The 16380-nt window shown below is 42.5% G+C and overlaps 1 protein-coding gene across 1 annotated transcript in view; it reads right to left on the bottom strand.

The window, feature by feature from the left end:
• Positions 1–210: 210 nt before the first annotated feature.
• LOC143301072 (prostaglandin reductase-3-like) overlaps positions 211–16380 on the bottom strand; it is a 48119-nt gene continuing 31949 nt past the window's right edge. The window contains exons 8-14 of the mRNA XM_076615078.1: positions 15003–15077; positions 12465–12536; positions 10743–10804; positions 7054–7150; positions 3750–3936; positions 2657–2676; positions 211–261 (exon numbers count right to left, since the gene is read on the bottom strand). Of these exons, the coding sequence (XP_076471193.1) occupies positions 211–261; positions 2657–2676; positions 3750–3936; positions 7054–7150; positions 10743–10804; positions 12465–12536; positions 15003–15077 (564 nt within the window). The remainder of the gene's footprint in view (positions 262–2656; positions 2677–3749; positions 3937–7053; positions 7151–10742; positions 10805–12464; positions 12537–15002; positions 15078–16380) is intronic.

Here is a 16380-nt window from a genome sequence, read left to right on the forward strand (position 1 = left end):
TTCATAGATCTATCATGCCACTTTTTTTTTTCTTTTTTAAATAATCAATGGATGGTATTTGGCCCACTGCTGAAAACAAGAAGACAGATTCAGAGGGAAAACATTAAAGGATATGTATGTTTGTTGAAGAGCAAATACATAATGTCAGTATGGCTTGATCAGTTCAGGGCAGTGTCCGCTGCTTCTCTTTGCTCCCCAGGTCCTGGCTTCCTAGTACAGCTGCACCACAATCTTGCCGATGTTCTGACTGGTGTACATGTACTGCAACACAAACACAGGAAGGACAAATTAAATATTCTCTCAGACCACTGACAAACCTCAGAGTCACTGAGTTTCTTAGCATTATGCAGATTTTACAAAATAAATGTGCATCAGCATTAACTAACTCTGACATAACTACCAGCTGACTAGTGTGCCAAACCATCAATCAGCACATTGGATCATATGAACACCTATTGACATCAGTTAAGAAAACTATGCAAGTATGGCTATGAAAATGCTAAAACAAATTTTCCAGCGGGGAAGACAGAAATAGCACTGGACCAACAAGAGTGCAAAACTGACAGGAAAGCACAGGCTTTGGAACAGCTAACAGATCTTGAGGAATCCAAGTTGATGAATTCTTTCTTTCCCAAATGACCTGATCAGGAATGGTAGTTTTTAATCAGTCTTACTATGGGAGAAAACTCACTTGACATTGCAAGTTTTCTCCCTTACTTTTCACCACAGAGGGTCACTGAAAAAGTCGCAAGAAAGAAAGAATTTCTATAACTTCCTGGATGTATTTTTGTTTCCATAACCCATCAAACACAGGCACGGATTACGGGATCTTTTAACATGCATGTTTGATCTTATGTATGAATATACACACAAAAAAAGGGTTGAGCAAATGGTGACCTGGGATAGTGGAAAAATCTCCATCCTTACATCACCAGGTGCTAATACTGGGATCAAACCTAGGATCCTCTAAGTCCAATGCTCTAACCACTGGGCTATGGTGAGGAAACTCCACTGTTTCCTTTATCTTTTGTCAAATTCGCCTCATTTGCTCATTCCTTCTCCACTCAAACCAGCACAGAAAAGCGTGATGCTGCTGACAATTACGTGATGACAAAACTGATAGATGAATCGGGTGCTTTTGCCACAATAATGATGATGTGGGTGTGTGAAGGTGTGTATGAAAGACAGTCTTCACTTGGGAAAGAGACAGAACACTGATCATGTGTGAACAATAATTCTTTAATTACACATACATAACCGTGACCCAACTAGTGCAGACTCCGGCAGGGGTCTGACATTCCTGTCCTGTGCAAACTACTATCTTCCTATGCGGAGAAAACGAAACTACGGCCGATAACCTCCCGGAAGTAGGTAACCTCCCCTTTGTCCTGCTGTCTAGCGTCCTCTTTTTCCGGCAGCCAATAATTCATTAAAGTATGAGAGGGCAAACCAAAAGTTACCACTACAAGTAACAGCAATGTTTAATAATAAATTTTTTTTTAAAAAGCAGGAAATGTTGAACTACTTTCCAGCATGTTTATCAATAACACGATGATACCAACAAATGAAGCAATGCCTTCATGGTTCACATCAACACAATTACTATAAATTTTGGAAAAGGAGCCACCCTCTCCTCCACTCCCACCACCCCATCCAAAATCTTTTAGCATGTGGAGTGCTCTATGGCAACCAGCAGCTAAAATAAACAATAAGTACAGAAAATTGCAGATCAAAATCTGAAGAAACGGTCATGAAGTTTAGACCAGTGCGAAGCAATTATTTGAATTTACAACTAGAGAAAACAACAAAACACAAAGACAAAATCTTTGATTGGTTAAATATAGGGGAAAAAATGTCAGTTTGTAAGATGAAGTGCTAAAATTTTGTTATGAAAAAAAACCCCCAGTAAAGTGATTGTGGAAATGCTTATTGCTCCTGTGCTTTTCCAGGTGGTGTGTTGTCAATAAAATTGGACTGAGTGGAAAGAACATGGTTATTCTATTTCTTAGCAAAATCTTATGACAGTATAGTATAGGGTAGGTAGGCCTAATTGCGAACAGCATGCAGTTGCAAACAGTTAATGTATCGTTAGTGCGCCACTGACACAAATGTGTTCTCACAATCCTAAAATCAAGGGAAGCAACGTCAGTTTTGACAGGAACCTCCAAAATAGTGCCTTTTGTAATTGGGCATTAGGGTATTTTGACATGAGTCTGTTTGCGAATGATGTAGTTACTGAGTGCTCTGAAAAGGGTGCGGTGTGTGGGTGTTTAGATGTACCAAAACCAACAATGCAACAGTCTGGTGTGATGCAACAGTCTAATGAGTTCAAGACATGCTTCTGTTTAAATTGTCCACATGTACCCAAACCCATCGCAGTTAGACTTGCCTGTTTGTATTAAATTTTACTCTCAGGCACCCCTGCTATTTCAACTGTTGAAAAAACACTGAAAAGATGGAATAGACAAACTTTTCCTGGTGCAATGAATTGGAGAAAGCCTTCAAAAGCAGAAGAGCTACATATGACGATTGTACGACCTGTTTATTATGTACAATACACACACTAAACTAGTCGCTTCGACTGGATCACTCACAATAAGGCCTATCTACCCTAACCAGATAAGATTACTTTGTTAAAATTTACCACATAACATACTGACACAAACACGCGAACACCTAGTCAAACATGAAAGCAGATTTACACCTATGTGTGTGGGGCCCAGATTTGAACTGAGATATTTGTCTCAAGTGTGACAAATTGGGCAGGAAAGAGGACCAAGGAACGAAAAGGCACACTGTCCTTGTGACTTCCTCTTACCATGTGGGGGACAAGGAACATGCAAGTCAGCACATACACAATTACAAAAACAAACATACCTGCACTAACTGGGGAGACAGATGACACACAGCCTGTGCAGGTGAACATGCACAATAATAATCACAAACCTAACTACACTCGTCAGGGAGAGAGACACACTCAGCCTGGAAAGGTGAACATATGAAATCACAATCACAAACCTAACTACACTCGTCAGGGAGAGAGACACACTCAGCCTGGAAAGGTGAACATATGAAATCACAATCACAAACCTAAGTACACTCATCAGGGAGAGAGACACGCTCAGACAGGTGAATATATACAATTGTAATCACAAACCTAATTACACTAATAAGGAAAAGTTGACATACTCAGCCTGAACAGGTGAACACGCACTAGTACAATCACATACATAATTACACTGATTGGAGAGGAAATGCATTCAGCCTGTGCAGGTGAAAGCAAACTTTTTTTTTTTTTTTTGCTGCCCCATCATCTGCATTATTATTACTCCCATGCCGCTCACTGTGAGTTCCCCAGACACAGCCGCACCCAGGTTCATCTGTCACAGTCCCATTGTCAGCAGTCCACAGGGAACTACTGATAGTAGGTTGCCAGGAGGCCACACGCTAGAGGAGACCCTGCACTGCTGCTGAGTCACTTCAGTGGTGTTCAGTAGTGCCAGTTCTTCTTTAATGTACAAAAAAAACAACAACAACATCACCAACTAAGCCCCTTACTGATGACAACAAATACTAAGTTGCAAAGCCAGACTGAGTGAGCAAGAGTGGAGACTGTCACCATGTCACTGCAACGACAGTCCCCGGTGAACCTGCTGACACTGACAACCTTGACAGGACTCACTCTGAACACCTGGAAGCGGAACGTAAACACTCCTCACCAAGTGTCTCCCCACCCCACAGAGACTCACCTCCACAGGCGGTGCTGACGCTTTTCAGGCCCATGAAGGGGCCCTCGGGCGTCTTCTCCCCCATGTCCACAGTGCTGGTTATCTTCTCCTTCTGGTACAGACCCACCAGCTTGGTCATGTACTCCTTGTAGTCGCTTGTAAAGTGCATCAGGAAGAACCCTCGTAGGCTGGCCGACAGCCGCAGCATCTGCCCCCACAAAACAAGTCTTGTCAAGTTCAGGGACAGGGAAAGGAAAGTTTTCGTTTTCATTTTCAAGGGGATGTCGAAGTGTGCGGACTGATACTACATGTACGCTACACCTCTTCCACATAGATTTTTATATTTAAAAAAAGTTGGGGGGTGGGGGGGGGGGGGGGGAGCAGATACCTGAACTGGGCAAAGACCCAATACACTGTTCAGGCCTTGAGAGCCATGTATAGGTTGTATAAAACACTGAACTAAAAGAAAGAAAGAAATACATTAAAACATAATAAAAATGAAAGGTTACACAGACTGCTAATGGTTAAAGAAACTAAGAATATAAATACACCACATTCAGCAGACTTGTGCACACACTAACATGCATTCTCACACAAGTGTGCACATGCACACACACAAAGATGAAAGTGCCACCCCACACACTACCCCATCCCCAACCACTACTCCCCAAAAAGAAAGAAAAAAATCCAGCCTTTAAAAACAACCCTGCTGCCCCCCAAATCCCTTCCCCAATAAAGACAAAAAAGACCACCCCCCCACCTTCCAACCAAAATAGTATTTAAAAAAACAACAACAAAAAACAACCAAAAAACACACAATTAAGCAAATGAAGCATGAAAATGTCACATATAACACTAGGACGTAAAGTTGTTTACACTGTACATGTGCATATCAAATTGAATGAAAAGTACTGCTTGCTGTCCTCCACTGATATGTTGTTATACATTTCTAAAACTTTTTTCATCATACATTAGGCTGTGTGTGGTGCGTTGTATGTGGTGTGGTGTGATGTGTTTAAGTGGTGTGGTATGTGGTGTGATGTGTTGTATGTGGTGTGGTGTGTTGTATGTGGTGTGATGCAGTTTGGTATGAAGTTTTGTAAGTGGTGTGATATTGTGTTTGGTGTAGTGTGGTATTTGGAATGGTGTGTTGCATGTGGTGTGATGTGGTTTGGTGTGGTGTGCTGTAAGTGGTGCGATGTGGTGTTTTGTGTGGTATAGTGTGGTGTTTGGGGTGGTGTGGTGTTGTGTGTTGTATGTGTTGTTATGTTGTGTTTTATGTAGTGTGGTGTGGTGTTGTGTGTTGTATGTGGTGTTATGTTGTGTTTGGTGTAGTGTGGTGTGGTGTTAGTGGTATGATGTGGTGTTTGGTGTCATGTGGTGTGGTGTTTAGTGTGGTGTGTGTTGCAAGCGGGTGTTGGGTGTTGTGGCGTTTAGTGTGGTGTGTGTTTCAAGCGGGTGTTGTGGTGTTTGGTGTGGTGTGTGTTGCAAGCGGGTGTTGTGGCGTCTGGTGTGGTGTGTGTTGCAAGCGGGTGTTGTGGCGTTTGGTGTGGTGTGTGTTGCAAGCGGGGTGTTGTGGCGTTTGGTGTGGTGTGTGTTGCAAGCGGGTGTTGTGGCGTTTGGTGTGGTGTGTGTTGCAAGCGGGTGTTGTGGCGTTTGGTGAGGTGTGTGTTGCAAGCAGGTGTTGTGGCGTTTGGTGAGGTGTGTGTTGCAAGCAGGTGTTGTGGCGTTTGGTGTGGTGTGTGTTTCAAGTGGGTGTTGTGGCGTTTAGTGTGGTGTGTGTTGCAAGTGGGTGTTGTGGCGTTTGGTGTGGTGTGTGTTGCAAGCGGGTGTTTGGTGTTGTGGCGTTTGGTGTGGTGTGTGTTGCAAGCAGGTGTTGTGGCGTTTGGTGAGGTGTGTGTTGCAAGCAGGTGTTGTGACGTTTGGTGTGGTGTGTGTTGCAAGCAGGTGTTGTGGCGTTTGGTGTGGTGTGTGTTGCAAGCAGGTGTTGTGGCGTTTGGTGTGGTGTGTGTTGCAAGCGGGTGTTGTGGCGTTTGGTGTGGTGTGTGTTTCAAGTGGGTGTTGTGGCGTTTGGTGTGGTGTGTGTTGCAAGTGGGTGTTGTGGCGTTTGGTGAGGTGTGTGTTGCAAGTGGGTGTTGTGATGTTTGGTGTGGTGTGTGTTGCAAGTCGGTGTTGTGGCGTTTGGTGTGGTGTGTGTTGCAAGCGGGTGTTGTGGTGTTTGGTGTGGTGTGTGTTGCAAGCGGGTGTTGTGGTGTTTGGTGTGGTGTGTGTTGCAAGTGGGTGTTGTGGCTTCTGGTGAGGTGTGTGTTGCAAGCAGGTGTTGTGGCGTTTGGTGTGGTGTGTGTTGCAAGCGGGTGTTGTGGCGTCTGGTGTGGTGTGTGTTGCAAGTGGGTGTTGTGGCGTTTGGTGTGGTGTGTGTTGCAAGTGGGTGTTGTGGTGTTTGGTGTGGTGTGTGTTGCAAGTGGGTGTTGTGGCGTTTGGTGAGGTGTGTGTGTTGCAAGCGGGTGTTGTGGCATCTGGGTGGTGTGTGTGTGTTGCAAGCGGGTGTTGTGGCGTTTGGTGTGGTGTAGTGTGTGTTGCAAGCGGGTGTTGTGGCGTTTGGGGTGGCATGTGTTGCAAGCGGGTGTTGTGGTGTTTGGTGTGGTGTAGTGTGTTTCAAGCGGGTGTTGTGGCGTTTGGTGTGGTGTGTTGCAAGCGGGTGTTGTGGCATTTGGTGAGGTGTGTGTTGCAAGTGGTGTGGTGTTGTGGCGTTTGGTGTGGTGTGTGTTGCAAGCAGGGTGGTGTTGTGGCGTTTGATGTGGTGTGTGTTGCAAGCTGGTGTTGTGGTGTTTGGTGTGGTGTGTGTGTTGCAAGAGGGTGTTGTGGCGTTTGGTGTGGTGTGTGTTGCAAGCGGGTGTTGTGGCGTTTGGTGTGGTGTGTGTTGCAAGCAGGTGTTGTGGCGTTTGATGTGGTGTAGTGTGTGTTGCAAGCGGGTGTTGTGGCATTTGGTGTGGCGTGTGTTGCAAGCGGGTGTTGTGGCGTTTGAGTGTGTAGTGTGTGTTGCAAGCAGGTGTTGGTGTTGTGGCGTTTGGTGTGGTGTGTGTTGCAAGCGGGTGTTGTGGCGTTTGGTGTGGTGTGTGTTGCAAGCGGGTGTTGTGGTGTTTGGTGTGGTGTGTGTTGCAAGCAGGTGTTGGGTGTTGTGGCGTTTGGTGAGGTCTGTGCACACACTTCAGCATCACTAACTTGAAATAAACTCTTCAAAAAAGAAAAAAAAAAAAAGAAAAAAAAAAAAGAAGAAATATATTCTATCTAATTTAAAATTAAAAAAAAAATCTCGTCAACATACAGTCAGAGGAAGCATGCTGGTGGACTTGAAGCCTGAATTATCTGTCAGGTAGCCAGAAATGGCACCAATCACCATCAGTCGCCCCCCTTGTGCCAGACTGCACACAGTATACAATCAGCAATCAGGAGTGGTGTGTATCAGCGTTCAAGGCCTCGTTTCAGCATGGAGGTTGTGTCCCTTTAATTTTCCCCACTCTACCCATGTGTCGATGGGTACCGGACTTCAGCTGGGGAAGGTTAACTCTCTCCATACGAACGGCGAAAGAGACGTCATTAACAGCGTTTCATCCCAATAACCATCATCAAAATATTGCAAGCGGAACGCTCTTATACTGAAGAGGTGAATGTTGACAAAGAATACCACAGTTCTGACGACGGAAGCTAAAGGCTGGGTCATTCAGACACACCCACTGGACATCTGAGGGGTCTGTGTAGAGGAGAAGAGAGGACTGGCCGTACTGAGTGAGTTAAAATGGCTTTAAGAAGAGGACTGGGCCCCGCCTTCCTATGCCGAGCCCTAGACACAGTGAATATTAATTTACTGCCCCCATGGTTGTAAAAAGGCTTCTCTATTTTTTTAAAACATAACATTTAACCTTTTCAATGGTATAGAGAACAGCACAGGGCCGTAGCAGAACTGAAACAGATCAAAACTGGATAAAATCACCATTAAATTATATGATAAATAAACCCATAATATGTTATTGGTGTTAACTACATTTCTCACAAAAAAAACAAAAAACAAAAAAAACAAAAACAAAACAAAACAAAACAACAACACATAAACAGAAAACAAAAAAAAATCACAGACAAAAACTTTATTAGTTTAACATGAAAAACACAAACAACCAAACACTGAAAAACTGGATAATATCACTCACATTATACAGTAAATAAACTTATTATTCAATGTGGACCATTCCATCAAATTTCTCACTTGAGCATTACAAAAACAAGGCACTTGAAAAGAACTATATGATTATACACAGTACAGTATAAAAAAACAACCCTGGATTAAAATACATATGTCGTTCACATAAATGCCAGTGGAAAATTCACATTTTCTGTGCGCCAAAAAACAAACAAACAAAAAATAATGTTGGACTCACATGGTCGGATGGATGGTGTGACATGCTGTTATATTTAAAAAAATCCAAAAAAAAATCCATGTATTGTATTTATGATTGTCAGTCTTCTTTTCTTTTCTTTTCTTTTTTTTTTTTTTTTTAATCACAACAGATTTCTCTGTGTGGAATTTGGGCTGCTCTCCCCAGGGAGAGCACGTCGCTACACTACAGCGCCACCTATTTTTTTGTATTTCTTCCTGCGTGCAGTTTTATTTGTTTTTCTTATCGAAGTGGATTTTTCTACAGAATTTTGCCAGGAACAACCCTTTTGTTGCCGTGGGTTCTTTTACGTGCGCTAAGTGCATGCTGCACACGGGACCTCGGTTTATCGTCTCATCCGAATGACTAGCGTCCAGACCACCACTCAAGGTCTAGTGGAGGGGGAGAAAATATCGGCTGAGCCGTGATTCGAACCAGCACGTTCAGATTCTCTCGCTTCCTAGGCTTAACGTGTTACCTCTTGGCCATCACTCCACATAGCCTTGTCTGACTATGACCATCAGAACAGCAGTGGAGGCAACTGCTGTCCAAACTGTCTGGGCTAGAATTTGATTATAGTGAAGAGTGTCTTGCCCAAGTTACATCTCCACTCTCTTGGCCAAGAGGGTTTTAGGACAGTTGGTGTTGGGATGGTTCCCAAAGGCCAACTAGCCCCCCAAAGGCTGCAGCACTGTGAGCCAGTGCAATCATGCCTCCTTGTTTGAGAGTCGTAATGCATTATAAAGTGCTTACAACAAAATTTATTTGATTAAGCGGTATATAAGTAAAACTTATTACTATCATCATAAGGCTTTAACCAGCTGAGTGCCAGAGAATTTTGTGAACAAAGTGCTCTCCCATTGCCAGGGAATTTTCAGGATTCGGGGGTAATAAATCACACAAAAAATTCTAGCTCAAAAGCTATCGGCAATACAGAAATAAAGTAAACGTTTTTGTGAAGGAAAATGAGTGTAGATTCTGCTTCTAGATTTTTCCCCAATTAGGTTGATTGTAGGTAACAGTTCAGGCATGTAAAGTCAAGATAATAATTTTTGTGCAACAAAAAAGTCTTTCCACCTCCACATGATGACATCCACAAGGAAAAGAAACAAAATACAGCTAGAAATTGCATGCCAATTGTCAGATTATACCTGAAGAAGAAATTAAAACAGGTTATAAGTTTATAAAAACAAATCACAGCTCGTGCAAACATGTAAGTAAGTAAATCACTGTCCCAACAACGACAAAGGTGGGTATAGTCAACATCAAAGGTCAATCACCATCTCAGAAACTGAGCTGGCAAGCTTTTTGACAGCTAAGAGCGTTTGCAAATGAGAGGGTGAAGTTCTTGGATGACATTCACTCCTTTCAAGTTGCACGTGCGCCGATTATAGTGTCTGCTGTGCATCCTGCTTGCCACCTCTTCAAACAAGTCATCCCTCTGATTCAGCAGAAAAAAAAAGAATTAAAACAAAAAGCAAGTGTTTCACGTCCTGTGCAGGTTCAACCTGTGTTTCGTGAAAATCGTGGAGCACTGGTGGTTGTTGATTTCCTGCAGTCTGCATTGAAATGTGAGTACACTCGTTCCCAACAGCCACGCCCCCTTCATGGCCTCTGGCTGGCATTCAACCTATCATCTCACATCACTCCTCTCCCTCTCCTCCCCTTCTTCCAATCCTCACCGCACATGTTCTGTCGGTCATAGCCACTTGTTCAAAAACGCTGTCTGATTGGATAGATGGACTGAATTACCATCAAATGGGGCTGTCAGTTTCATCACTATCACTGTCAATCACCTTTGTTTTCAAATCAATCATCAGACAAGAGAGATCCTTCTCCATCACGAAAGCTGTCCATAATCACAAGCAGAGCTTTCAGCATTGTGTAAATCTGCTGACTGTGACTATTTGCTTTACTGGACACAGTTTTCAATGCCTTTTTTTGCACATGATGCAAGCCCCTTTTCCATGCACATATCACGTGGTCAGTTAGCAAATCATCATCGAGTAGAAAGGGGTCTTCTACCTGATGAATGTTCATTTAAACAGTATCTTTATAATCCAGACACATCAAACTAACTGTTCAGAGTCTGTTTATGTGACTGAACCAAACTCCAATACAGGAAAAATCAGAACATATGCAGGATGTCAGTGGACATCTTATAGGCACTATGGCAACACTTTTTGTAGGACGTCTCATGGCACTCTACCGGTTAAAAAAAATTATGATCTATCATTATGATGTAACAAATGAATATCTACCACAGTGCCTAGCTCCACTGTAGTTAGACTTTCTCTCATGACACCAAATGCACAATACACTAAGTGCCTGCTCTTGTTCTTTCACGTACATCAAAACACAACACAACACAGATAGAACTCAAGAGGACAATGACATCTCAATATATCTTTCTCTTTTTCAGCTTCAGATGCTGAGCCCTCACCCCACATTATCTCCCTTGTGGTTCTCACACACATAAGGTAGATTAAAGCATGGCCTTTACCGTTTGCACCTGTGTCATATCCTTTATCCATTACATTTGATGAGTGAACAGGAGATAATCCCATTTTAATTATTCACTTACTTGTTCAGACAGGTTTCAAAAACAGCTCCTCCAACAGATTCGTACACAACGTTGACACCATTCTGCAGACAGGCAGAAAGACAGACTGTGTAAGTTATGGCCTTGACATAGACGGGCGCAATAGCCGAGTGGTTAAAGCGTTGGACTGTCAATCTGAGGGTCCCGGGTTCGAATCATGGTGACGGCGCCTGGTGGGTGAAGGGTGGAGATTTTTACGATCTCCCAGGTCAACATATGTGCAGACCTGCTAGTGCCTGAACCCCCTTCGTGTGTACATGCAAGCAGAAGATCAAATACGCACGTTAAAGATCCTGTAATCCATGTCAGCGTTTGGTGGGTTATGGAAACAAGAACATACCCAGCATGCACACCCCCGAAAACGGAGTATGGCTGCCTACATGGCGGGGCAAAAACGGTCATACACGTAAAAGCCCACTCGTGTGCATACGAGTGAACGCAGAAGAAGAAGAAGAAGAAGAAGGCCTTGACCATACAAACAAAAGTCAGCATAACTTTGACAGAGCCTGGGTACTGAATGATACTGTCATCAATTACACATCACCAAGAGAGTTGCACCCCTTCGCCTAGCAGCCTCCAAGTTCACTTTCCTCTTGTTTTTGTCTAGTTTGATTGTGTCACATTGTTTCATGTGGTTATACATGTATGTTTTTCATTTTAAACATGGGTTTTTACATTGTACAGCACACTTGGGTATGTTTTACATGGAAAGGCACATTATTAATTATGATGATGATGATGATTATTATTATTATTATTATCATTATCATCACATGACATGTGGAGAAAAAAAAAAAGCTGCTGATGAACTCTATCACACGTATTTATACTGACAACCTGGGGCACAGTGTGAATCCATCTTCTTCCTTACTGTTGAAGTGATTAGATATATATATATATATATATATATTGCATTTTTTTTTGTATTTCCTTTTATCACAACAGATTTCTCTGTGTGAAATTCGGGCTGCTCTCCCCAGGGAGAGCGCGTCGCTACACTACAGCGCCACCCTTCTTTTTTTTCTTTTCTTTTTTTTTTTTCCTGTGTGCAGTTTCATTTATTTTTCCTATCGAAGTGGATTTTTCTACAGAATTTTGCCAGGAACAACCCTTTTGTTGCCGTGGGTTCTTTTATGTGCGCTAAGGGACCCCGGTTTATCATCTCATCCAAATGACTAGTGTCCAGACCACCACTCAAGGTCTAGTGGAGGGAGAGAAAATATCGGCAGCTGAGCCGTGATTCGAACCAGTGCGCTCAGATTCTCTCGCTTCCAAGGCGGACACGTTACCTCCAGGCCATCACTCCACTAGATATTTTCATATATATGTATATATAAAGCATAAAAAAGCACTGCTAAATATATCTTTTCTCATGTAGGTTAAAGTGTAGTGTGTGTGCACTTACATATGTGTTCCACTTATCTTTCAACCCACTCCTATTAAGTTATTTAGTACACAATGACTTACATAAAGAAAGTAATTTGTTACAGGCAAAAACCAGCACCTGATTTTCAAAAGTATGTTAAAACGCACACTTAAGACTTACATACAGTTTGGATTGAATTATAAGCAGTATAATTTGATCAAGGCAAAAACCAGTGCCAATTCAGAAAGTATGTTAATATGCACACTTCTGATTTACATATATTAAAAATCATAAACAGAATAATATGATCGAGGCAAATGTTAAAAGTACATACTTACCGGATATTCTGCTTTGAGTACTTTGCTGAGATCTTCCTTTTTGTAATTGATTGGCCTGTCACAGCCAAGGTCCTGAAAGCAAACAATCCATAGGTATTGCAGCATTGCATTGTACCGTACTGTGTTGCATTGCGTTGTATTTCATTGTATTATATTGCGCTGTACAGTGTTGTATTGTATTGTATTGTATTGTACAGTATTGTATTGTATTGCACTGAATTGCATTGCACAGTATTGTATTGTATTGCACTGAATTGCATTGCACAGTATTGTATTGTATTGCACTGAATTGCATTGCACAGTACTGTATTGTATTGCACTGAATTGCATTGCACAGTATTGTATTGTATTGCACTGAATTGCATTGCACAGTATTGTATTGTATTGCACTGAATTGCAATACATGACTTCTTGTTACAGCAGATTTCCCTGTAGAAAGTCAGGTTGCTCTCCCTGAGTAGAGCCCATGGTGCCAAAGTGCAATCCTACCACCACCTACCCCCCACCCCCCAGCCTTTCGTTGTTGTTGTTGTTGTTGTTGTTGACCTGTCTATCAAAGTGAATTTTTCTGCAGAATCTTCCCAGGGACAACCCTTTTGCTGCCGAGGGTTCTTTCATGTGCGCCAAGTGCATGCTAAACACGGGACCTCGGTTTACGGTCGCATCTGAAAGACTAGCACCAAGACCATCGATCAAGGTCTAGTGGAGCGGTGGTCCACATGTAGGACTTGAACCCGCAGACACTGGTTTCCTAGCTGGGTACATTACCACTAAGCCAATGCTCCATTTTTCAAACTGGGGCCAAATGGGAAGGCAATGAGATGGTGAAATATGGCAAAGGAACACTTTTTTTTTCATAATATAAAACTATTACTGGGGAAGTGTCTGGGTTTGTTCCAATGTACCTTTTATTTACCTGCGTGCTAGCTGAACTGGTAGTGTAAGCAGCACTGGCTTGAAGTTATGTACCTTGTGTGTGGAGAGAGTTACCACTCTTTACTATTTATTATCACTGACCACTTTGATTGACTGCAGTTCACGCTTGTTTAACTCTGTGAAAACATGGGATCTATGTGCAAGATCAAATAACTGCTGACAAAGCTTCCATATATTTTTTTTTTCAATAGCCATTAAAAAGGCAAGTCACAATTAGTATAATTAATGGGCGTTGCCGTGGTAGAGCCAGAAAAGGCGTTGGACATCCGATCCAGGGGTCAGGGTTCAACACTCCATTTCGGCCTCTTTTTTTTTTTTTTGTTGTGTGTGTGTCCTTGGGAAAAGCACTTTACTCTTAATTTTCTTCACTCCGAGCAAGCGTGAATCGGTGAAACGGTACCCAGTTTGGTTACAGAAGATTAAAACAGTGGAAGGAGAGAATTAGGCCCCGCCTTCCTATGAAAAGCCTTTACATACGGTGGACACGCAGTTCACTGCCTGGACAGCCATTAAAAGGCCTTTTATATATATATATATATATATATATATATATATATATATAATGCACAAAAGCAAATGGATACTTTGTTGAATTTTACAGGAGTGAACGCACATCAAATGATGAACAGAAATAGAAACAAGACAAGTTCTTTATTTCTGAGATTTATAGATAAGCACTGGTGTGCTCTTTAAAAAATTTTTTTTTAAATTACGTCCAGTTCCTGCCTTGAACATTACAGAACAATGAATAAAGCCATAAGCATAGTGATAATAAAAACATATTTAAAAAAAAAGAACATAAAAAGGAGAGAAAGACAGATTGATTGATTGATTGATTGATGATTTATTGTCAAAAGCATTTACAGCCATTTTGACAAGGGGGGATTACAAAAAACAACAACAACTAATTAAGCAAATACCACGAAACACACACCGCAACAACTGTACGCAAGAAAAGGGTAGGGAAAAAGAACAACAAAAGAGCAAACAACATGTGGACCATCCACGGTCATAATTCATTTGCTTATATAATAATTAGTGAATCCGTTTATTCATTAGCATTAGGGGTCATCTGTATATAATTACGTACCTTTTACTTGATTCTTTTTACCGTCTGTCCATTTTCTAGTGCTTTCTGCCTACAGTTAAGTGCTACGGTAAGAAATTTTGACATAGCTGTTTCCATCACTTCGTTCTCGTTTTTTTTAGCACGTGTTGCATGCGGGTCAAGTCATCAACGGGACTTGATTCTATGTTGAATGGATATCTGTTTCGGATGTGTGCATATGCAGGACAGTGGAATAAAACGTGAATTTCGTCTTCTTTTTCGGAGCCGCACATTGGGCAAGTGCAGAGAGAAAGACAGAGACAAAGGGAGAGAGAGAGAAAGAGAGAGAGTGTTATTGAATGTTTGTGTGTGCATTTTCTCTGTGTGTGTGTGTGTGTGTGTGTGTGTGTGTGTGTGAAAGAGACACAGAGAAAGGGAAAGAGTGGTGTAAACACACACACACACACACGCACACACACACACAACAGGGATGGGTGTATCAACCCGAGCATGAGTAATTTCAACTCTTTTACATAGCGTGGATGACCTCTCACCTTGAGAAACTGAACTTTGTCGTCAGTGGAACAGGTGCCGATGACTTCACAGCCAGCGTTCTTACACCACTGCACCTGTGGAGGGAGAGACAGGCAGGGGATGGAGGGGGTGGGAGCGGTAGGATACAGTTTTCTTTTAGCTCCTCCTCCTCCATTATTCTCATTTCAATCATCACCACCCCTATCATCACTACCATCATCACCACCACTATCACCACCATCATCATCACCACTGTCATCACCATCATGACCACCAATGTCATCACCATTATCACCACTATCATCACCATCATCACCACCACTATCATCACCATCATCACCACCGCTATCATCACCATTGCTGTCATCACCACCACTGTCATCACCATCACCATCATCACCACCACTGTCATCACCATCACCACCACCACTATCATCACCATTGCTGTCATCACCATCATCACCACTGTTATCACCATAATCACCACCACTATCATCATCACTGTCATCACCACCACTGTCATCACCACCACTGTCATCATCATCATCACCACTGCAATCACTGGAAACATTCATTTAACAAACATGTGAATTTCCAGACAAGCCTGACTTGTCAGCCATGTTTTGCAATTACTTGCCTACCTTCCGAACAGGAAAAATAGACAAGATTCTTTTTTCTTCTGTGTTCATGCGCTGCAACTCTATCTACCCTTATGTGCAGGTAGGCTTTTACATGTACATACCCTGCCATTTAGGCAGCCATACTCTGTTTTCAGGGGTGTGCATGCTGGGTGTTCTTGTTTCCATAACCCGCTGAATAATGATTACAGGATCTTCAAAATGCATATTCGTCTTCTACATGCTATTACACACAAAGGGAATTCCAGCACTAGCAGGTCCACACATATGTTGACCTGGGAGATTGGTAAAATCTCCACCCCTAACCCGACAGGTATGCCAAAACCTAAACCACGGACCGGAGTCAGCAAACATAGGAAAGAATTCAGCGGTGCTCTAACCATTCATCCACCGCACCTGTCTTGACATGGTCAATCCAGTACACTGCATCTTAATCCGGTTTGAAATTACACAAAGTCGTTGTTCATACACAGAGTCATCTGGGCTGATAACTGACCCGGCAGAAGAGCATGAACAGATCCGTGGGTACAGCGGTCGAGATGAGTTAACTTTCTGCCCTGTGGGACAGAGTGGTTCAAATCCTTGCGCTGCCTCCATGGTAGTGGAGGTTTACCAAGTATCCAGGTTTCAACGTACGTGCTGATAAACTAGTGCCTGAACACCTTTCGTGTGTACATCCATGCAGAGGATGAAATACAGGGATGTTTGGTTCAAAGGGATATGGCCTCTGCAGCATGAACCATTGTAATGGGATAAAGTT

This window comes from Babylonia areolata, chromosome 27 (genome assembly GCF_041734735.1).
Source record: "Babylonia areolata isolate BAREFJ2019XMU chromosome 27, ASM4173473v1, whole genome shotgun sequence".
NCBI classification, from domain to species: domain Eukaryota; kingdom Metazoa; phylum Mollusca; class Gastropoda; order Neogastropoda; family Buccinidae; genus Babylonia; species Babylonia areolata.